Here is a 24,488-nt window from a genome sequence, read left to right on the forward strand (position 1 = left end):
GGGTAGAGGTCATCACAGTGTAGCACTTTAGATCTTCAAAGGGAGAGGGAGGGATGGGGAAAAATGCACACAAAGCAATATTCAGAAGAGTTGAAACCTCAGGACTCTCCTTTCTCTGCATGAGTATTCCACAGCCAGTCCATTTGCAATAAAGTTGATGGCCCTGGGAGTCAATGTCTATTTATCACTGCCGCCCTTCCTTTTTCGAACACGACATATCCCTTGTGATGCACACCGAGTGCTTAAAGAGATACAATTTCCATAATAATTCCGACTGGATTTACACTGCAGGTCCAAATGGCAAATAAAAAAATATATCCAGTGATACCTCAGTTTATGAACTAAAGCTTTAGCTCACGAACCTTTCGCCTTACGAACATTAAATTCGTGAGAATATAATCATGGCATAAGAACTAGTTTTTGGCGGACGAACCAAACAACACAACGCCACGGTGGCTGGCGGAATAGTTTTCCACAGCCCCTTTGAGTGCAGATGTGGTTTGTTATCGAGTGGAGTACTTTTGCTAATATGTGACCGAAAAAGACCCCACCACAGGCTAGTGTTAAACCGAAGAGGACACAAAAGAAAATGAGGGTCGAGCAGAAGAAGGAGATAATTGAAAAACACGAACAAGGTGTGCATTTGTGTGACTTAGCGTCCAAGTACCAGTATGCTAAGTCCACCATTGCTACGTGTGGCTAAGGGTGTTTCTGTGTTGTCTAAGTAACGGTCTCAGGCAACAGAAGAGGTTCAAAAACATGTTGATTTGGATTAACAAAAAGCGGCGAGCAGGGGACATTATCGCTGAGAAAGCAAGGCAACTTCACTCAGATATCATCAAGAGGCAACGACATCAACGACCATCGCAAAGGTAAATAAAACGACTTTATTATACACTACAGTTTATTTCATTAATTACAAAACAACAGCACATTTATTATACATAAACTACGGTATTTTTTGTGTAGTTTTAATGCTTATTCAGTAGAAAATTGTGTTTTATGGGGACCTGGGAACGGATTATTCTCATTTTTAATGTTTTTTATGGGAAATAAATATTTGGCAGATTAACTTTTTGCCTTACACACACTTTCTGGGAACCAATTAAGTTCGTAAACTGAGGTATCACTGTATATAGATATTTTTTTCCGAAACCTGTATGACCTGATAAAATCACGTCGGGATGAAATATAAATACGTAAACGAAAATATCAGCCTTCTAATGCTCCATTTCGTACCGCTCATTTGATTTAAAAAGAAAATCAACCAACCGGAGGCAGACAGCATGATTAACAAGTTGCCGCGGGGCACACCACTGCGGCCTAAAAGTGTTATATTGTTACTCGTTATATTGTTCCTAAGGGGAAGCCTTAAAAAAAGGAATTAGGTAGTTCCTGACATGGGTGGTCATAGGAGCTTTCCTTAACAAGCAGTCGAGTCAGCCAACAACTATTTTGAATCATTTAGAGACAGTTGAACCTAAAATTGTCCAAGAGTCTCAATGTCAATCTCTTTCTGGTAAATAAATACTGTCCGATTTTTGTTGTCTGCTATTTTGGTTGTTTAATCAACATGAAACAGCTACAAAAACCTGTTTTTACTTAGGAAAACAGTTATCAAAAGTTTTGCCTATTTTATGACTTTTACAGATTAAATCAGGAACTAAATAATAATTACCGGATTATCTGGAATATAAAGCGCACCTTCAAGGAATGACATATTTAAAAACCTTTTCCATACATAATGTGTTCGGCATTTGTGTAATGGGAGGGCTACACACGAGCACGATTTGTGCATTTTTGTAATGGGAAGGCTATGTAAATGAAGCATTTGAATTAAAAATGTTGCTTCTTCACCGGAGCTTGCAAAGTAACTTTGTGGCATTGCATCGCCGGCAGCCAATTAGCATCAAGAATGAATGCACAGTACGTAGTTGTCACACGCAACAATAGTACAAGCCCAAATAGACATGTACATACGAGGTGGTAAAATAATAATGAAGGACAATATCACTGTGGGGACTGTAGGTCGAAAACAGCTTCCAATAGCGTCCGCGACAGAGCTAAAAAGGAGCAGACTTGAAGAATGGGAAGTGATGAAGTTGGCCATTCTGGTCAGGGTACTTACTGACAAGATAATGATTGTTAAACTGGCAACCAAGACAGCATTTAGCAGCCAAAGTAATAACAACTATCAGTCACAACAAATGACTTGCAGTGTTCAACCTTTTTTTTCTTCCGTAGTTTTTACGGCAAAACCGGAGTAGTTGGCAGGATTCTTGGATTCTTTGCAAATATTTCAGCTCTACAATCTCTATACGTTGGCTTCATGATATCTTATGATTGTTAGCGCAGCGAATGACATGCTTACAAAAAATTACAAGAATACGTCAACCACAAAACAAACATGTCGCTGAGGAGGCAATGTGAGTACTTTGTACAATGGTGGCAGTGGATGGTAGTTCCAGAAGTAAAGTACATCAGTCAGTCCTCAGTGAAACCACAAAGCAGCCATGCATGGGCCGCAGGGGGCCCCCCACGGTGCAGTAAAGAGTGGAATAGCCATCAACCAGTGGACTATGCCAAGCAGAAATACCAAAAAATAAATTAAAAAACACTATTATCACTAATCCACTTTCAAGTATGGGCATGGCAACACAAAAGTACAAGTGCAGCAGTTCCCCAATACCTAAAGATCTGCCTCCTCTTTTGAGAGCTAGAGCAGTAGCCCTCGGTGGAAAGTCTGTTGGGGTTAATATTGGGAGAAAATGCTGGTATTACAAGACTGTAGTTGACAACAGAGAGAAAGGGGTGGTGAGGGGTGGGGGTGGGGTAGAGGTCATCACAGTGTAGCACTTTAGATCTTCAAAGGGAGAGGGAGGGATGGGGAAAAATGCACACAAAGCAATATTCAGAAGAGTTGAAACCTCAGGACTCTCCTTTCTCTGCATGTTATGATAGAGTATTCCACAGCCAGTCCATTTGCAATAAAGTTGATGGCCCTGGGAGTCAATGTCTATTTATCACTGCCGCCCTTCCTTTTTCGAACACGACATATCCCTTGTGATGCACACCGAGTGCTTAAAGAGATACCATTTCCATAATAATTCCGACTGGATTTACACTGCAGGTCCAAATGGCAAATAAAAAAATATATCCAGTGATACCTCAGTTTATGAACTAAAGCTTTAGCTCACGAACCTTTCGCCTTACGAACATTAAATTCGTGAGAATATAATCATGGCATAAGAACTAGTTTTTGGCGGACGAACCAAACAACACAACGCCACGGTGGCTGGCGGAATAGTTTTCCACAGCCCCTTTGAGTGCAGATGTGGTTTGTTATCGAGTGGAGTACTTTTGCTAATATGTGACCGAAAAAGACCCCACCACAGGCTAGTGTTAAACCGAAGAGGACACAAAAGAAAATGACGGTCGAGCAGAAGAAGGAGATAATTGAAAAACACGAACAAGGTGTGCATTTGTGTGACTTAGCGTCCAAGTACCAGTATGCTAAGTCCACCATTGCTACGTGTGGCTAAGGGTGTTTCTGTGTTGTCTAAGTAACGGTCTCAGGCAACAGAAGAGGTTCAAAAACATGTTGATTTGGATTAACAAAAAGCGGCGAGCAGGGGACATTATCGCTGAGAAAGCAAGGCAACTTCACTCAGATATCATCAAGAGGCAACGACATCAACGACCATAGCAAAGGTAAATAAAACGACTTTATTATACACTACAGTTTATTTCATTAATTACAAAACAACAGCACATTTATTATACATAAACTACGGTATTTTTTGTGTAGTTTTAATGCTTATTCAGTAGAAAATTGTGTTTTATGGGGACCTGGGAACGGATTATTCTCATTTTTAATGTTTTTTATGGGAAATAAATATTTGGCAGATTAACTTTTTGCCTTACACACACTTTCTGGGAACCAATTAAGTTCGTAAACTGAGGTATCACTGTATATAGATATTTTTTTCCGAAACCTGTATGACCTGATAAAATCACGTCGGGATGAAATATAAATACGTAAACGAAAATATCAGCCTTCTAATGCTCCATTTCGTACCGCTCATTTGATTTAAAAAGAAAATCAACCAACCGGAGGCAGACAGCATGATTAACAAGTTGCCGCGGGGCACACCACTGCGGCCTAAAAGTGTTATATTGTTACTCGTTATATTGTTCCTAAGGGGAAGCCTTAAAAAAAGGAATTAGGCAGTTCCTGACATGGGTGGTCATAGGAGCTTTCCTTAACAGGCAGTCGAGTCAGCCAAAAACTATTTTGAATCATTTAGAGACAGTTGAACCTAAAATTGTCCAAGAGTCTCAATGTCAATCTCTTTCTGGTAAATAAATACTGTCCGATTTTTGTTGTCTGCTATTTTGGTTGTTTAATCAACATGAAACAGCTACAAAAACCTGCTTTTACTTAGGAAAACAGTTATCAAAAGTTTTGCCTATTTTATGACTTTTACAGATTAAATCAGGAACTAAATAATAATTACCGGATTATCTGGAATATAAAGCGCACCTTCAAGGAATGACATATTTAAAAACCTTTTCCATACATAATGTGCACAGCATTACAAGGGGTATCTTCAATGAATTACATATTTTAAAACATTTTCCATCCATCTGGTGCATCGCATTATACGGAGCATCTTCAATGAATGACATAATTTAAAACATTTTCCATACATAAGGGCGCACCGGTTTATGAGGTAAATGGTCAGCTTTTGAAAAAAGTCATAGTGCAGAAAATACGGGAATGTTTATCCATTTCTGCCTTGTCAATTTGATACAAAGTCATGTTTTGGAATAAAGGAATTTGAATTGAGATCAGGTTTTTATTCTCATTTGGAAGTGGCTTTATTCAATTGGGTGTTATTTTTTCCTGAGATGCTCACATGAGACTATCCCAATGTAGCTATTTCAAACCAAAGGAAAAAAAATGTCACTCGAACCAGGCAGTGTATAAATCTAGCCTCACAATTGTTGATTAAAAATAGACACATTATCAAATCCGAGAACTTAAACTTTTTTTTTTACACTTAGGAGTTTAACTGACACCCGCAAAAACAATAGATCTAAAAGATGACATCCTCTTACCTGTTGTCGTTGATGTATCCATTCTGAGAGGCCTGCAAAAAAAAGGACACCTGCACATTATGAAAGGCTTCATTCACCCCCCATCAGTGTAATAACTTCAAAATGTATTCAAGGCAAAATAGTTTACATGCTGTTTTTTGATACATTGTTCCGCTTTTTGCGCAGTGACAGAAAGAGGCCGTTTGCAAAATGTGTTTGCTTTACACAAACCAAGATCTAAAACTTACTTCTCTGGCAAAGATCCGGTCTCGTACCCGCTGATATTCTTCCTCTCGCTCTTCGATGGATTTGCTACGCCGACCGTCCTGCAGTGGTACACGGATCTAATATTGGCAAGGGGGAAACATTGGATTAGAATATGTAATGTTGGGGTGATAAAATGAGAATGCGGTTAAAGTACAGGGTGACCCAAAAAGTGCATACCCATTAAAATTTGTTGAGCTATTTATTTCAAAATACAACCAAATGTCCACCATTTCATTGCAAGCAAACCTGTACTATTCTGACAAAGTTGCCAATCACTTTTCCACACTCCTCTTTCGGGAGGGTGACCCAAAAAGATGCGTCCTCCTGAGTCCCTCACTGCAGCAATGTTTTCTCCCGACGAGTACAGGTTTGCTTGCAACAAAATGGTGGACATTTGGAACACATCTTGGGAAAGCCAAAAATGGACTAAAAATTGACAGAAATAGCTGAAACTCAGGTGACTGGTTTTTCATAAACTGAATAATGTGTGGTTGTAATTTGAAATAAATAGCTTTTTAATCAAACCCACAATTGAAATGTTCATGGTTATGCATCTTTTTGGGTCACCCTGCTTCAATACACAAATGTTGGATCATACCTGATTATCATCCTTGTCCATGCTGGCGTCATCTCTCTTGAGAATGAATTTCTTCTGGAAATCCATATTGCGTTCATCCTTGATGTGCTCCGAGAACCTTTGCTCGGGACTACCAGACAATAAAACAAGTTTAATTTATATTTGGTGCAATGAGGGGGGAAAAAAAAGCCAAAACGGTCTTGGCGCGAACAAACACTTACATGCGCGTGTTGCCAGTCTTGTTAATGATGACCGCTTTGCCCGTCTGATCCACGTTGTGATCCATACCAAAGTATGCGGCCACACGGTGCAGCAGCATGCGGTGATATGACGTCATTTGAGGGAACTTCTTGTATTGGTTACTACGAGGAACAAAGTACAGTGTCAGAGATGTTTGGTCGGACACTGTGAACAAAGGCTCGAACTCAGGAAGATTTTCTTTTACTGCTGGCAGGGGACGCAGCCATTCATGACCGACGCCCAACGTCTGCAGCCCTCTGCCAAGCTATTTATTGAGAGTATATGAAAATTTAAGTGATACATTAGTAAAACATAGTCTTCTTGATTTGAATACCACGCCTCTGGATGTCCCAAGCACTATAAAACAAAGCAACTATAAAATAACAGAACCTAGACATTTTAATTGGTTGTCCCATCCATTTGATACATTTGTAACCTGGCTAATGACCTCTTCCTGTGAAGGAGTTTACCAAGTTGTAAATTAGTCCAAGGACAGATCTCCTACATGAAGATGACAGTTTAACAGGCTGTGTCTGTTCACCTCAGATTGACCCCATATTTTCTGCGCTTCCATTGTGTATTCTAGTCACACATGTTAAACCAACTAAGCATATAACACCATGAAACTTATAAATATAACTTCTATTCTGTCTATTCTCTATCATAAAGTTAAGTGTAGCCAGATTGAATTAAAGGACATAATTTACATCACTATGTCATCTTGCGACAATGGAGAATCGATCTCTGAAGTTTAACTAATAGAATGCTTATCGCATTTGCTGAGATTTTGCCAGTAAAAAGCTGGCCCGTATTAACTCATAACCTGAAAAACCGTGTCATAGAGCTTAACACCTGAACAAGTCTAAGAATACACAGAAAGGGAAAAAAGAGTCACTCAAAACAAAATAGCTTACTTGTCGTCATTAATGAACTCCAGGATATCTTGTTCTAGTTTCAGCAGCATCATTCGATCCCTGGCAGACCAAGGAGGGGAAAGAGAGAGAAAGATCAGTGCCTGGACCTGTTGACTAGCTCATTTTGTCATTTGAGACATGTATAGGTCTTGATTAACAAATCCTGTTCATTTTAAAGAGTTGTACGGGAATAGCAGTCAATCCTGGGGTGGACAGACAAAAACTTGTGGGATTTTAAACTGCAAAAAATCAGTCAAATAAGCACTTGATGATAAACCTCTCATGTTACAATCTGATCATGTAGTCACTATTTTAATTTAAGAAGCAAAGAGAATGTTGTTAAAACTTGTGCAACCTATGATACATTCGAATAAGAACAAGTGACTAAGGAACAACCTCACCTGGGATTGTTTTTCAGTGTGTTGACCAGAAACTCATGCACGTCGATACCGGTGGAGTCAGTGTATTCCTGACTGGAGTCTGAGAAGAGAAAGACAGGAAGACAGCTTTAATCGAGATGATATTCAAGTACAAAGTGAAGCAATTTTCATATTTTTTTGTGCAGTTAAAGAAAGAGGCTGTCCAAAATAAAATGCAATACAAATACAGGTAATCGATGAAAAGGTTTCTTCAGCCGTCATCTGTACTTCTTTGAAGGTGTCGTATAGGTATATAGGGCCTAAACTACCAGTAAGACTTTAGTTTGCTGACGAAGTTTCTTGGATAAGAAGCGAAACGTCCAACACCTTCAAAGAAGTACAGATGACGGCTGAAGAAACCTTATCAACGATGGACCACTCCTGCACGACTGAGAGCTTACACAGAAGTTTACAGGTAACATCCGACTGACGACCAGCTCGACTTACAACCACCAGACCCTATTTAAAAAAAAATAATTCTACGCCTGGCACTGCAACGCGCTAACAGGCCGGCAACGCGTATGACAATTTTGGCCAGCCAGCCAGCATCTCACCCTCGCACAGACACAGACAATGGCACGGGGGGAGGGGGGGGGGTTACGTGTCATTTAGACTCCAAGTCTCGATTAAACATTTTGAATAGATTTCGACTTATGGCCATTTTGACTTCCGACCGTTTGGTCGGAACGGAACTCGGTCGTAAGTCGGATGTTACCTGTATTGGTTTATATAGCGCTTTAACAACAGCTGAAGCTGGAACATAGAGCTAGCATGGAAAAAAAGGAAATGGTGCCCCTTGTGGAAGGGAAAACATTGCTAGAGGCCATGGCCAGCGCTTTATCACCCAAACAGGAAAAACAAAACCTGAACAAATTCAGGAATGGCACTCTGTCATATTTTAAATTCCCGAATAAATATGTGAATGGCAGTGAATGAGTTAAAGACTAGGGACACACGGATACTAGTATCGCTATCAAAGTTGTTTTTTTTGGTCTGGTACTCTTAATTGAAAACCCCTCCAATACTATGGCATCCCATACTATACTTTACTGGCCTGACATACACTTTTTGAGCAGAATCATAAAGCCTTTAATAGTCCCAATAACACGTTGGTTAAGTTGAGATCTACATTAACACGTCCTCCCCCAGTTGAGGACCACAGAGCGGTGCTCTAGAAAATCTATGCTTGTCGGACAGCCCGGCTCCACAACTGAACAGGAGGATGAGCTCCACTTGGGTGGCAATGGCGGCAGCTGTCCCCCAAATTGTGCCGGTGGGCCATCCGGCAAGCATCGAGTTTCTCAAACTCAGCTCTGCACTGTTACAGTTGAGCCAGGCCAGCTGCGTGCCTGTCACAAGGCCATGTCGGCCCAGGCCAGCTGGGCAATGCACTGCAGCACGGCACTTTAAAAAAAAAACATACGTAAGCAATGGTGTGAACAAGTATGATTTCAGATGCGGTGGTCCCGATTTTATTTTATTTTATAACTGAATTAATTGCCTCATATAACAGGCCACATTTCCATAAAATGTGTTGGGCTGTTAGAAAATCATTAAGCTGTATAGTAAAATATCACTAATTCAAGGAGTTACTCTAAATCTTAGCATCTTGGTTTATCTACACAGTAACAAAAATCACGCAGTTCTAAAAGTTCAGGCGCCACTGCGAACTTACCACGTGACAACATCTTCCGCGGACCCTTGTCCTTTTTCTCCTGCTCTTCATTTTCATACTCATCCTTGGAGGACTTCTCCTCTTCCTTGTCTGACGGACAACTGATGTGAAGCTGGATAATATCCTAAAAAAACACACACAAAAAACAGTGCATCAACTTTAAAAGGTTGCGCACTAATAATTGATGCTAAAAATGGCTATTTGGGTGCAGTTTTTGAAGGTAAATAGCGGGACGGTACCGATTCTGGAGGGCCATCATTGGAAAAGAGACCAGAAGACTCCTCACATACAGCCAGACTCCTCACCAGCTTCAGCTTAGCATTCGACTGAAACGGTAAAAAAACATGATTAACCTTTTATTTAATGTGGATTCGCTGTGTAACCATTTCAAAGAAAACAAGTGAGGACAAAATATAGCTGATGTGTTGATGTGCTAAACAGAAAAAAAGGCACTTCTGCAAGGAAAGAGGACAACCTTAAAGGACAACCGATGTCACTTTGTTTCTTAACTGACATCAGAAAAACGTTTTATAGCATTTAAAATACCCAAAACACACAGTATGATATTTTTATTAAAATGCAAAACATCAATAAAAATGACTTAAAGTGTCCAAAATCTGCAAATAATTGAGCTGCGAATTGGGCATTTTCAGAAAGTCCCGCCCCCAGTTTGTGACGTCACGCCAAGACATCTTGCATTGCTAGAGAATCAAAACAATGGCTTCAGATTCGGAGAATATGCTTTCTTGTTACACATCCAGTTATAAATATGATTCAAATAGTTCTGAAGAGGAGAGCATACATGTTTGCAATTGATTAAAGAAGTCCTTCCGTGTCATTTTGAGGCATATGGACTGCAATGTAGCGTCCCAGAAAAGAGGCCGAAAATGGCGACCAACCTCCCTGTGAGGAATTAATCAGCCTGTTTCAACAGCTCTTCTGGCTCTTTTTGGTGCAACATGACGTTTTCAGACCAAAATAGCCAGGCAAAATGCATTGATGTGATGGAAGGACTGCTACAATGTGTCCTTTTTTTCGGTCAGGGGCGTTCCTTCAGTGACGTCACGTACAGACTCGTCACTAACTCAAAAACAAGACTTCCGGAATATTCAGCGCGAGTCTTAAAATGTAAAATATAGCTATATGCGGTGGAATCTTTGTAAAATACACTCAGTAGAAGTCATTTGAAGCCATTTTACAAATTATGGACACAACTTGTCCGGAGACGTCGGTTGTCCTTTAAAGGTTGTTTTTAAGTTGGTGACGAGTCCTCATGTCACGTCACTGAAGGAACGCCCCTGACCGAGAAAGGACACATTGTATCACGTCGATGCATTTTGCGGGTACTTTGTTTGGTCTGAAAACATCGTGTTGATCCGTGTTGATGGCGAAATTAGAAGGAAAACACATACATAACGCGATGGTGAATCGTTGTGTGTTGCACCGAGCATCTATTTGATATTCGCTGACAAACATTCTAAGGAAACAAATCAGTCGGTTTCCACGGAGCTTTGTCACCATCTTCTGCCTCTTTTTGGTGCTACATTTCCCCCCCACCCAGATTCCTCAAAATGACACGGAATAAATTCTTTAATCGATTGCAAACATGTATGCTTTCCTCTTCAGAACTATTTGAATCACATTCATAACTGGATGAGTAACAAGAAAGCATGTTCTCTGAATCTGAAGCCATTGTTTTTATTTTCGAGCAAGGCAAGACGTCTTGGCGTGACACCACAAACAAGGGGGGGGGACCTTCTGAAACTGTGTGTTTTGGGTATTTTAGATGCTATAAAAGGTTTTTCTTATGTCAGTTAGGAAACAAAAAATTGATGTCGGTTGTCCTTTTAGTGCTTGAGTTATGAGTTATGGACACTCAAACAAAATGAGGGTGATCCAATTGTTAAGACAGTAAAAAAAACTATACGTCAGTGTTCCACTAAGGCACCATTTGAGCTCATCAATCTTCTTCAGAAAAAAAAGCATTGTGCAGATCTACGTATTTCTATAGCCCACCCACAAATAATATATAAATAAAGGCAAAGGTCAAAAGAGTCGCATGCTCTCAAGCAAAAATAGCAAGTTGGCATTCATGCATAACGAAGAGGAGGATCCAATAGCGGATATAAAAATTCTGCATGTAATAACAAATTTACCTTGGCCCTTTTCCTGCCATGACTGTGGTTTGGAGCCCGTTTCTGCAAGATAATTTCAAAGAAAGATTTAATGATTTTAGTGTCCAATGTTTAAAAAAAAATAATATAAAGTATTTGGTTGAAACAAATTGCTGGTGTGAGCACCATGGACAAAGCTATAAGGCAACAATGGTTTCATGAACACATGACAGGCACAAGCAGCCACCTTCAAAATAAAATCTTTCCAATTACAGTAACGCACAGACATTCGTTCTATTGTCAACTTAAATTTTGAACCAGTTTCAGTGGCATATTGCGTCAAAACAGCTGACTTGACCTGTATACGCATTTACTTTTTTTATTGCTGAAAAGTGGGACCTAAAAATGCGGTTCATTAGATAATTTGACGGACATAGATTTAAAAAGTCCTTAATTATTGGTGTAGGAAAGTAGCCTATTTTTAATCTTGATTCAAAATAAGTTTTTGCGCCAAAAAGTTTAAATGGTTAGAGGGTATTTTGATGTCGCAGAATTAGAAAAAGACATTGTTTTTTTTAGATTGTCATGTGTTGTTCAACAAAAGTTTTAAAAATATGCTTATTTTGCCATTGGTGTTGTCCTTATGCCACAAATTTGAAACGGTATCTGTCTTTCAGTGTTTTTTCATTTTTTTAATGCGATATAGTTAAATGCCAATCAACAATGGGCTTTTTTGATGTCTCCAAATGAAGATTCAATAGATTGACAAAAATATATATCTCTCAGACTAGAGCCCATTCTAAGAAACGGGTGAATTTACACTCAGCAGCCCAGAATCCCCAGAAATCTAATTTGAATCCTTAACACTTGGAAAAAATAACTTGTCCACGATGTCTGTGCAAGCTCTAAGTGTAAGAATGAAAAGAGCAGTACATTGGGGAGACTAAACAAATTCTCAAAAAAGACTATCAATATCGCAGGGATAATACTAGTGGGCCTCAATCGGCAGTACATATGCACCTAAAAGCTAGCAACCACTCATTTGACGACAAGGAGGTTACAATCTTAGCGAAAGAACATAGATGGTTTGAAAGGGGGGTAAAAGAAGCAATGTTCATAAAACTAAATCCTTCATTAAACCGGTTTGGTGGGGTGAGGTTCAATTTGGATCGTTCGTACAACAACAGGGAAAGTGTATTATTCACAGGAGCATTTCATACACGTCCTATTCCAGCAATTGTTATTGTAGCAATACAGAATTAGCAACTACGCTAATGATGATAGCAACTACGCTAATGATGATATTATTTGTGAAGTTCGCAGATGGAGAAAAAAATATTTTTTTATGAGAGATGACCTGCTGTAAATTAATTAATTTTATCTCCTCAAAAAATTGGAAAGTTCTAATTATGCTAAAGCACAGGTGTTAAAGTCAAGGCCCGGGGGTGAAATCTGGCCCGGCACATCATTTTATTCAGCCCGCGAAAGCAAATCAAGCACGGCGAGTGCCATGATGCGCTGAACCAAAATTTCAAATTTTCCCATGTAAACCACAAAAACAGTACTTCGCCATGGCTTCAAATTTGAAAAGTAGTTTTTCATTCATTTGTTGTGCGCTATATGTGGAAGGGATAAAACATTCTAATGGCTTCCCCAAATTCATAACGGCCCCTGAGAGGAAACTGTACCTACAATGTGGTCCGCGGCCAAAAATGACTTTGACACCCTTGTGCTAAAGCCTATTCACAAAATATATGTGTACACATGGATCATTCTACCGAACCTGAACATCCTGTGGGGAGCTATCTTCAGGGTCCGGACCATCTCCTGTGCCTTCCTTGGGGCCCTGTAGCTGAGGAGAAGTCTTTCCTCGACCACAGGGCTCGATGAGTGGCCCACTCTCTCCCTCCTTCTGGATGTCTGGGATCAGGCTGACTGACATCTTCTTCCTGGAGAGGGAGAGGGTGGGTGAGGGGAGGGGGTCGGGTGCAGGACCCAGGAGCTTCTCAATGGAGAAACAAGACAAAGCAAAAACATAAAAATGCCAGGAATACTCTGTGTTTATCTTCCTTTATTTCTACCTTTGGGTGATATCAGATCGTCTTTCCACCTTTTATAGTGAGTACGGCTGGGAAATCCTGGAGAGGAAGATGCGGTGAAGAAGCCACTAAGGTCGCGTTCGTGGATGGACTGCAGCAGGAGGGCAAGTGCAGGCCATAGTAAGCCTTAGCCTTCCAGGGTCTGGCTGCAGAGGAAAAGCTCATTTGTGATGCTCAATTTCTTGTTGGTGGATGGCACTTTTATGAGACGAAGATGCAATTGGTCATATTTAGTGTCTGAACAATTTGTGTCACAGGTAAGAGTTGCAAGCCATATTGTAGTACATCCCAGAAAGTACGATCGTTTGACCTGAACCCAAACAGTAACTGCATATAAAAATAGTCAGTTGTCATTCACAATTTAAATATCATTACAAGTGTACACAATCTTATAATAGAATCAAATAAACAATATAGTTACACAATCAGATGAACAGAAGGGGGAGCAGTTCGCCGTCCAGTCAAGGAGGAGCACACCAGGGGGGGGGGGGGGGTCGGCCACCACCTCAGCTGTCCTCTGGGGCCTCTCGCGTGTCTCCCCACGGCTCAGTGCAGCAACATGGTCGGTCTTCCACTTGGGAGCCCTGAATCGTCAAAGTGAAAAAGAGAGTGAGACACGCATGACGTCACGTTTCTCAAACATACACGCACAGATAAACCGAGTGACTCATCTTTGCTGCTGGATGGAGCGGAGAGGAAAGAGGAAAGAAGCAAATTTACACTCAATCAGGTTTGTACTCCCTTGATAGCCTGAATAAATTACTCTTATATTCAAAACAACTTTTTAAGGCATCTGTAAAAGCCAAAAATATGCTTGAACATGACATTGAAGCAGCCCAATGGAGATTTGGCAGTAGTGTCAAGCAAATGAGATGATGCATCTTACACTTGGGGGGTTGTCTCGCATGCATGCATAAACTTGTATGTGCTACAGGATCGTCAGCGAACAATTGAAGCAGGGTTTCCCATAGCAGGGAGAACCCGGGCATCTCGACAGCAACTGCGCGTCACAGTAGCGCCATTGACCGTGACGTCCACAACTAGGCTTATACAAGACTCCCACGATTTGCGTTACAGAGACAATCCTTTTCTCCGTTTGCTGTACGTCCTCTTATGGTTATGTTTAGATTCTTTGAATTGGTATCTTAAGCAGTCTGTTTCTGATACAACATGGAGAAGGTTGTATCTGAGTCTCACAAAGGGAAACAGAAAAAACAAAACAAAAGACCTGGGGGTAGAATTTGATAGTTCCTTGGCACCGCACATCAAAAATAGTGCACTTCTGAATAAACTGGCTTTACCTCGTCACTCCTCCTCCACCCCAATCCTCTTTCATGTTTCCTCCTCAACCCCTTGCTTCCCGCAACACATTCACAGCTACTGGCACACTAGGTTGCCAGGGAGACGGCAACGTCATTCTCAACTGCTGCCATTTGTGTTGAGCGAGTACCAGTGAGGGGGGTCAGGTGGGGAATGATGGCAAAAATAAATACACGGCTTGTAGCACACGCTGAAACACCGATCGCAGTTGGAAGCAACAATTCTGCAACAAGGTTTTTGGGCATCGACCACACGGATGGTTGATTCGGGTTGCAAAAATCAACATGCTGAAATGTTAAAGAACGTTGTTTCAACAATAGTGATAACATGTCTGTGACACGCTTCCCTCGAAATAAAATGAAATCAGCCATTTCAACTTTTTTTGTTCTTCTCGTTGAGGGGGAATTGGGCGCTCACCCCACACTATATACCAGTGGTGCGATCGAATTTGTCTCAGGGGTTCGGTCGATCCGCCGCCACAGAGGTCCACCCCTCAGTCTAGTCTGCAGAGTCATTGAAAGAAGGGTTCGGTGAATGAGCATGTGAAACTGGTGGGGTTCGGTGCCTCCAACAAGATTAAGAACCACTGCTCTATACTGTTAACTTACCTTTCAATTTTGACATATTTCCATCTGTGATGCCTTAAAGGACAACCGCCGTCTCCGGAAAAGTTGTGTCCATAATTTGTAAAATGGCTTCAAATGACTTCTACTGGGCGTATTTTAATAAGATTCCACCGCATATAGCTATATTTTACAATGCAAGACGTCTTGGCGTGACGTCACGAAATGGGGGCGGGACTTTCTGAAAATGCCCAATTCGCAGCTCAATTTTTTGCAGATTTTGGACACTAAGTCATTTTTATTGGTGTTTTGCATTTGTCTAAAAATATCATACTGCATGTTTTGGGTATTTTAGATGCCATAAAACGTTTTTCTGGTGTCAGTTAAAAAACTAAAAAGTGACATCAGTTGTCCTTTAAAGTGGTACTAAAGTGGTATTGGCCTAGCCTAGCCAATAAAGTACCGCAAATATAAGGCACACCACATTATAAGACGCTACAGTAGAGAGTGGGGTTACGCAGTACTTTTACTGGGGGACATTGAGTCAGTGGCTGCTCAATATAACTTCACATATAAGGTGCACCTGCGTATAAGGCGCAGGGTCATCTTTTGAAGAAAATGAAGGCTTTTGGGTGTGCCTTATACACCGGAAAATACGGTCATGATGGGAGAATTCAGTGTAATGACTTAGTAAAGTAATTGAGCCTCACTGTTTCGTCACAATTCCGATAAACTCTTTTTTGGAAGGAGGCAGCTCCTGAATGTTTTATGCTTTTGGCCACTTGATGAGAGAGGAGGTATCTCCACTGAGACAACTATTTGTAGAGAAGCAAGTAAAAGTAAAACTTCCAGAATGCTCTTCTTAAGGCTATGGGTGCCTAAGTAACACATTGAAGGAGTTTTGTAAACATCTGAAGATGGAATATCATAGTTTGCAGTCCTGTATTCCAAGTCTTCACTCCCGGAGTGTATTGTTACATTATCTCTGTCTTGTGTTACATATGGGTTAGCCACATCAATGGCCAATTCAATTTAAGCACTTAGTGGGATGGGTCGTTCAGGCCAAGGTTAGCGAGTAGAGACTGTGTCAAAGAGCGGGCAGGCGATAAAAGCTGCGACGTTGCTATCAGCCTGCGTCACCACTTCAAATGTGTCTGCTGTTATCACTTGACTTGATACACCACATGGCTCGGGCTTCTTACAACTAGGGTAGTCACAAGAGGTTATCTGCATAATTAAACGGTAAGTACCACCATCCACGGACACAAATGGCTATCAACACTTTTGGATGGCCAACATCATGGTTCAGGAAGTATCACATCTACAACTGGTTTGTAGTTTCTGATTCTGCGAGGATTTAGGTGCCTCATTTTTAACACCCAATGGCAGCAGATAAAAAGGCAAAGGTTTCACAAACAAGGCTACACTGGCATATTCAACATGTCAGAACTGCCTGAACATTTTTAATGCTGTTTTGAAATCACCAGCTACCCCCACCCCCTTCTTGATCATCACAATGGAGCAGTTGATGTCTCACAACGATCCTAGCAGTTGTCTGGTGCTTTATGCAGGCGGCAAACACTTTCTGGGTGAGCACTCAGACCATTCACAACGCACCCCCCTCCCCAGTGACAACTAATACATGCCCCTTTTCATTTGACAAAAAAGGTTTGAGAAGTCCTCAACATGCAGGCATCAATTGGAATGAGGCTATGATTTTTAGTCATTGTGACATAAATGTTTTCTTAAGCATAAAAATGCTTACATGAAAAAGAATTACACGTTATAATTAGATCATTGCATAATAAATTGCACATACTGTAAAAACAAAGAATAATACTGTAAGAACAAAAAATAAAAACCATGGCCATTTAAGTTTTAAATGGGGTGGATTGGATTTGCCTTTATTAGTCTCACAGTGGAGAAATTTACATTTCACAGCAGCAAAGTGATGAAAGTGATGAAATGCATCCTTTTTTTGCCGTTTTTGTCCTCTTTCATTCATATTCTCTCTCAGACGTGTTTTTTGTCTGGCGTTTTATAAAGAACGGATCCCAGGGTCTTTGTTTTTGTCGGATTTTAACAATGCTTCGAAAATGGTCAAGGCAAACATCAGCATCGTGAGCCAGGGCCTGACTGGTTGAGCCTTTTTCTGGATGATTCAAAAATACGTAAAACTACCGTAAAACCTTGCAAATTTCTCAGAATAAATGTGTGACAAAGGGTGGTGAAGACCTTCTAGAAACTCCTTTGCCCCCTAAATAGCAATGAAGTGAAAAACAGAATGATCCACTTAAGCCCACAGAATGTACTGACAATTTAAAAATGGGACCCCTCCTGATGACAGGCAACCAGCTGAGGCGCAGGCGCCAAGCTTCCCTGCATCGTGTGTCAAGTTTCCACACCAAAGGATGCTGGCTTGGCGAGCATAAAACACAGGAATTGCATGAGCTTCCATGTGGCCCCTTGTCATTAAAGAGAACTAGGGAGACAGATAGACAAGGAGAAAGCGAGCGAGGAAAAAAATCGAGTATGTAACACGCTACTCTTGGTACATTGAGTTGTTGGGGCTTACAGTTCCGTACAGGTTTTTTTTTAATGTGGTATACACTCAGTTAGATTGAGTCACGACAGGTTGAAGTGGGTCAGGGACTGAACAAAAGCTAGCTGGCCGACTGAAAATCTCAAGAAGAGTTGGCATCTTATCTAAATCACTGAAGACCATGAAAATCCCCCTTTGACAGACAGCTACATCATGCAAAGGAACTTTTTAAATCTTTGCGAAGCTCAAATTAGAGATGGATCTACTGATTTCTTGGTACATTTAAAATTCAACTCTAAATAATTTAGTTGCCAGTCAGTGTGCACAAATAGAAACCAAGAGCGAGAGACATTTTTAACTCACTTTGGCTCGGATTATGCATATTAAACAGACTTACATAAAACGAAGCACAACTTTGAATAAGAAAATTTACAGCACAAAATTCATTTGTACAATTCAGATGCTAACATGATACAAAAACGTAGCATGCTATGTGTTAGCACAGATAGTTTTGTGAGGTTTGTGAGTAATTCCAGCAGAGTTCTTCATTTTGAGTCATATTGCCCAGATCTACCTTATAAACCTCTACAGCAGGGGTTGGCAACTTATGGCCCGCGAGCCATATATGGCTCTTTTGATTATTGCATATGGCTCGCCGATAAAACTAAATACATATTCTCGCTTTTTTCTCCGTTCATTTCCCGTTGGGGCTGCAGTTGGCGGAAAGCGCAATTTTGATTGGATGACACTGACCTAGGTTGGCCGAAAGCGCCATTTTGATTGGCTGATACTGGCCGTCATGTTGAAACAGGTAAACGCCCCTTTAAATGAGCCCAACGAGTGCACTTCAGCTTGAATGCACCGGAGCATTAGCCTTTGAGGAGAGAAAATGTTCTGATTCTAATTTGTAATGAAACAATACCATCGATTAAATAGTCGAATGTCAGTGACATTTTAACAAGCCCCATGTTAACGTTAGCATCAACATACTTGTGCGAGAAGTATATTGCAGATAGCAAGTGTGGAAGCTTATGAGCCGTTTATATGTGCGCGCGCGCACATTTGTATGTGCGTGCACACCCGTGTTTGTGTGTGTGCGCGCGCGTGCGGGTGGCTCTCACTGAAAAACATTTCTACATATTTTACTTTTATGGCTCTCTTAGTCAAAAAGGTTCCCGACCGCTGCTCTACAGTAACATAGAAACTCATGTGCTTGCTGTGGAGCTGTTATATTTCTCTCTAGGCACTTTCTAATGTAGCAGCTAATTTGCCGTTCATAGTTGATTACTCTCCCTTGTAACATGGTTCCAACCATCCATTCATCCATCCATTTTCCAGACCGCTTATTCCTCATTAGGGTCTCGGGGTTGCTGGTGACTAGCCCAGCTGTCTTCGGGCCCTAAACGGGGGTCACCGTGAATTGCTTGCCAGCCAATCACAGGGCACGCCGAGACAAACAACCATCTGCACTCACAGTCACACCGAGGGACAATCTGGAGTGTTCAATCAGCCTGACATGCATTTTTTTGGAATGTGGGAGGAAACCAGGGAGAATATGCAAATTCCACACAGGGAGGCCGGACCAGGTCATGAAGACACGACCTCCGCACTGTGAAGCCGGCGTGCTAACCAATCAACTACCGGGACGCCCTAGTTCCGACCATACTTCTGTGAAGTATAGCGAAGCCATGAAGCATGTTGATGTTTTGGTCCTCTACATTTCAAGTAGTTAGCATTACTTCTGTATCTTCTCATTCTGTTCTCTCATCTGGATTGGTATGTTGCAGGATTATCTATTACTTGTCATCGTTTAGTGACAATGATGCTTGTAAGAAGTGGAGTTTATTGGCCACCACGGAGGCAAGGATTTAATTGACATGAAAACTCGATTCTTGAAATTAAAGAAATTATCTGGAACAACAAGTCAACTGCCTGCAGATTGTAGCAAGTTGTGTGGAGCAAGTTAGCAACCCACAGTAGTTCCAGAACAGTCGTGAAAACTGGGAACGATGGGTAAATTAGGTTCAACGGAGATAAAACTACAGCTGGCAGCTCCTCCAGCTTTGGAGTCAGTTTGAAGCCATAATGCAGGTCAAACATTTTAAGCATATACAGTGAGACCTCAACTTGCAAACACCTTATCTTCAAAACTTTTCGTCTTAAGAACCTCTAATTTATGAAAATTAAACCTGATAATAAGCACTATTTTCATAATACACACCCACCACGGCTGGCGGAGTGATCTTCGGCGGAAGCACACGACCGAACAGCGCTCCAGCCGGCGCTACTTTGCACACCCCTTCTCACTGAATGCACACGTCGATCGCCTACTTGGAGCTTTTTGCTGACAATTTTACTATGATGGGACCGAAAAAAACTCACCACAGGCTCGTGTTCAGCCCAGGAAGACACAAAATAAAATCACTGTCGCTGAGAAGAAGGAGATAATTGAAAAACACGAATGAGGCGTGCGTTTGTGTGATTTAGTGGCCGAGCACGGCTATGCTAAGTCAACCATTGCTCCCATTCTCCGGAACACAGAAGCCATCAAAGGTGCGTCTTTTGCAAAAGGTGTTTCCGTGCTCTCTAAGCGACGGTCTCAGGCAATCGAAGAAGTTGAAAAAAACTTTATTTTACAGCAGTTTATTTCTTTAATTACAGTCCTCATGTAATGTGCCTCTCTTTGTGACTTTATGATACAATGCAGTGCATTTCTTTCATTACAATACAATAGCACATTTATTATACATAGAATAAGGTATGTTGTGTGTAGTTTTAAGGCTTATTTAGTTAAAAACTATATTTTATGGAAACCCGGGAACGGATTATTCACATTTTAATGGTTTCCTATGGGAAACCATTAAGTTCGTAAGTTGAGGTCTCATTGTACCACATGTTCCTCATCTCAATTTGTTTTGTGTCTAAAGGCGACATATACATTCAGCAGGTTTCTTTGACCGCCAATCCCACCACACAATATTATTGTGAACAATACACCACTGGCATTCATACGGGAATTCAGAACATTCAGATAAGATCAAGGGAATTTAATCTGAATAATGCCAATCTTGATAAATCACAATAACCTTGAAACTAATGCTAAATTGATTTAGCAAGATTAGCAGTTACAATGATGAAAGATGGAGATTAATAAAGTGAGTAAAAAGGGTATATGAACATATGGTCAAACCCACAGATAGCAAGGCGAGAGAGCCATCCAAAGGCAGCATGGCCCAATTCATCTTGTCTTGTATTCAGCTGTGCACCTCGCCCATTTGACGTCAGCGAGAGAGGCCATTTCACAAAATAGAGCAAGGTTATTTCTGCACACATTGAAGGGTGCTGTGGGTGTGCGTGTGTGTCATAACACCCACGTTTCTGCAAACTCAGAGCCTCCACATAGCATATATCAGCAGTGTTTATGGTGTGTGTGTGACTATGTCAGAGAGGATTCCCCTTTGCATCGGTTACACAATCTCCCTGCAGTGGCTTGGAGAGGACGGCCCAAGAGTGAGAGCGTCACCAGAGCGATTTCACACACATGCACAGTGAGTGGTAACGATACTCCTTCCTTCTATGAAACAGAGCCAACCTTTGATGACAACAGAAATCTGACATACATGGTCAACAGCATCGGAAGGAAGGATTTCTCAAACCATTTACGTCCTCGCAACCACCCCCTCTTGTACTTGCTGTCCCCGTGTGACGAGGATACCCCTTTCTTGTCTCCTTCCTGCCCTCCCATCCCGCCTCACCCGTCGTTACAGCTTGCTCCATCCACCCACGACAAAAGTGTTTGCTCCTTTTCTTCCTCTTTTAATGTGTCTTCTTAAATTGTTAGCCCTGTTGCTGACGCCATCCTCCTCCACATTCGGCCCACTCAGTCCTGTGGGACGAGCTATGACTCATTCGCTCCCTCCTTTCCCTCCCCCCGTCCTCGTTACCTACCAGGCGTCCTACCTTTCTGCAGATCCCCTGAAGTCTCTTTTACAGACACTTTCAGCCACAGGATATACATGTTTAGTTCTGGGTTCAGTTGCCTGTCAAGGCGTGTGTAAGTTAGGGAGGTGCACCAATTGGAAGACATGTCGAGGGTTTGAAGTTAGCTTCATATTTTTACGGTACCATGACTTGACTCATTCATTGCCGTTTACTTTTACTTTACACCAAGCAAAACCCGCCTGTTCATTGCTAGTGACAAATATCCATAAGGTAACGTATTTTCTGGTGTATAAGGTGCATTTATTTGTCTTCAATAGACGACCCTGCACCTTATATGCAGGTGCGCCTTATATGTGAAGTAATATTAACTACTGTATATAACTACTGTATATATACTGTATATAACTACTGTTCATGTCACAAAGAGGGTCCAGAAAGTGCTGAAGAACGAACGACTGTGTCTTTGTGTTGTCATATTATTTGTTATTATTATTATGATTTTTTTTTCACTTTGTTACTTCCAGGTTGAGTGAACGCTGGTGGAGTGTGTGGCTGCCGCTGCTCACCCGCAGAAAAAATATCCTGTGACTGTAAAGTGTCCTTGAGAGTTTTGAAAGGCGCTTATAAATGAAATGTAATATTATTATTATTAGCGGTCACTGATTCAATTTCCCCCAGTAGAAGTACTGCATAACCCCAGTCTCTACTATAGCGCCTTATGTGGTGTGTCTTATATTTGGAAAACTTTCATATATTTATATATTATATTTGGAAAACCTTTTTCATTTGTAGAAGGTGCACCTTATACTCTGGTGTGCCTTTTACACGGAAAACGTTTGAAAACACACCATTCATTGGGGGTACGCCTTATGCACCGGTACGCTTTATACACCAGAAAATACAGTATGTTTTTTTTCCATCTGGAAGACATAGCTTTTAAATATAGCGATTAAATTATTGCATACACAAAAATATTGTAGATGGCAGCGATGCAGCACTTCAGATTGAGATGTGCATAGATTTTGAGTGAAAATAAAGAGCGCGGGGGGAATCTTGGCTTGTCAAGCCTATTGCGAAGGAGTATAATGCTAACATGTTTGTTAGCTAGCAACCTTTTTTTGTAATAAAAGACATGTTTACTCTTTGTTTGATGTTGATTTATATTGCCATAAGGCAACATTCTCTATTGATCATTCAAAATGTTCTAACAGCTGGTGTTCCAGGGTACTCCACTGGTAATGAATGAGTTAAAGAAAATCAGCAGTGAGTAAAATTTTGTAAGATGGATTGTAAAGAAATGTGTTTTGTACAGGTAATTTCTGTATGTACAATGGTATTGTAATGGTATTGTATTCTTCAATTGGATGTGATGTGTGTAATAAAGGAAATCTTTCCCAGTTGATGCAATAAATCAATCAACAATACGTGCCGCTCAATTTACATATTTTTCGTTGTGAATTTACTCATGAGAAACATGCCTACAAATTGTATTTTACACAGTGAAACGGTTTCTGACTTCAAATTTCATTGCCAAGCTCCAGTAACAACACTATGTAGCAACGCGTCATGGTGTTGTGTTTTGGTGCAAGTTGTGTCCAGAATTAATTACGTTCTTGCGAGCTCACGGTTATTGTTCAGGCGTTCCTGGAAATAATAATCTGTCAACAAAGCTGAAACGTTTCACTGCACTCACTGCCAATCCGTGGTCCTGCTGCCATGTTGGATTGACTTGCTATGTCCTTCAAGCACATGCTAGTCACAATTGAGGTTTTTGCGTCATCACATTCTGTTTCTGCAAACTTGAATTAGAGATTAAAATCTAGCGATGACCTTCTTCGTCATTTCATTGTGACATTTTTGAGTGTGTGTGTGTGTGTGTGTGTGTGTTTGTGTGTCTTCTAGTCTAACCAGACCAGCATAGTTAGGTAGGCGGTTACGAGACACATTGGCACCCTGGCCCCGGGATCAGAGTTAACGTCAAACTCTCCCAGCAATAAATACGACCAAATAATTAAGCTATTTCAAGAGGTCCTTTGTGGGCTTGGGCGAGAAAAAGTCTGCGGATACCTGAAGCAAAAATCAATAATACAACCACAATGAATTTGACACTATCAGCTACAAGCAGCGGGATGGCCAAACATGTAACAGTCCTTGGTTCTAATTCACCAAATTTTAGTAGTCCACGGTTTAAAGCAGAGTTCCATTCCAGTAGTTAACCGTGAGTTAACCGAAAATAATTTAAACGTACACAGACAAATAAGAATGTACACAATAAAATTGTACTGCAAAATAGGAATTCAATTTTACTACAGTATGATCACAACGCAGTCTGCAACAGACTGCCTAAACATGAATGCTAAAATTAGAAATTTGGGATGTCCAGTAGACAGATATAATCTGGGAGTATATTTTGATCTGACAGCAGATTGATATTCAACTTTAATATCGAATAAGGACACTTCTGCTTTCTTGTGTCACACGTGATTCTTTATGGAACAAACAGAGGAACATCAGATTGCAAGCCAGTGAGTGTATACACAGTTTTTACCACTGCAGAATGTAACAACTATGTCACGTGAGTACTCGAGAGATGTATCCCCTGTAAAAAACGTTACATGCATGTCATTCATACAGTCCAACTTTTAGTTCATTTCTAAGCATCACAGCTTCTATTTCAGTCTTTCTCGGCAGCCAGTAGGAGGTGAGAAAGACGGAG

The 24,488-nt window shown here is 40.9% G+C and overlaps 1 protein-coding gene across 13 annotated transcripts in view; it reads right to left on the reverse strand.

Annotated features, from left to right (window-relative positions):
* r3hdm2 (R3H domain containing 2) overlaps nt 1-24,488 on the reverse strand; it is a 54,688-nt gene that overhangs the window by 16,487 nt on the left and 13,713 nt on the right. For 6 of the 13 annotated variants that reach the window (XM_089010533.1, XM_089010535.1, XM_089010523.1 and 3 more), the window contains 12 exons: nt 13,827-13,989; nt 13,388-13,551; nt 13,090-13,308; nt 11,349-11,390; nt 9,432-9,518; nt 9,193-9,316; nt 7,500-7,578; nt 7,099-7,158; nt 6,166-6,306; nt 5,966-6,074; nt 5,349-5,444; nt 5,122-5,171 (listed from right to left, as the gene is read on the reverse strand). In XM_089010533.1, the coding sequence (XP_088866659.1) occupies nt 5,122-5,171; nt 5,349-5,444; nt 5,966-6,074; nt 6,166-6,306; nt 7,099-7,158; nt 7,500-7,578; nt 9,193-9,316; nt 9,432-9,518; nt 11,349-11,390; nt 13,090-13,248 (947 nt within the window). In that variant the 5' untranslated portion in view covers nt 13,249-13,308; nt 13,388-13,551; nt 13,827-13,989. Of the gene's footprint in view, nt 1-5,121; nt 5,172-5,348; nt 5,445-5,965; nt 6,075-6,165; nt 6,307-7,098; nt 7,159-7,499; nt 7,579-9,192; nt 9,317-9,431; nt 9,519-11,348; nt 11,391-13,089; nt 13,312-13,387; nt 13,552-13,826; nt 13,990-24,488 lie in introns of all 13 variants that reach the window. The other 7 variants (XM_089010532.1, XM_089010534.1, XM_089010536.1 and 4 more) reach the window with 5 other exon arrangements.

Source organism: Hippocampus bargibanti, linkage group LG12 (genome assembly GCF_051943395.1).
Source record: "Hippocampus bargibanti isolate YZ-2025 linkage group LG12, ASM5194339v1, whole genome shotgun sequence".
NCBI lineage: Eukaryota > Metazoa > Chordata > Actinopteri > Syngnathiformes > Syngnathidae > Hippocampus > Hippocampus bargibanti.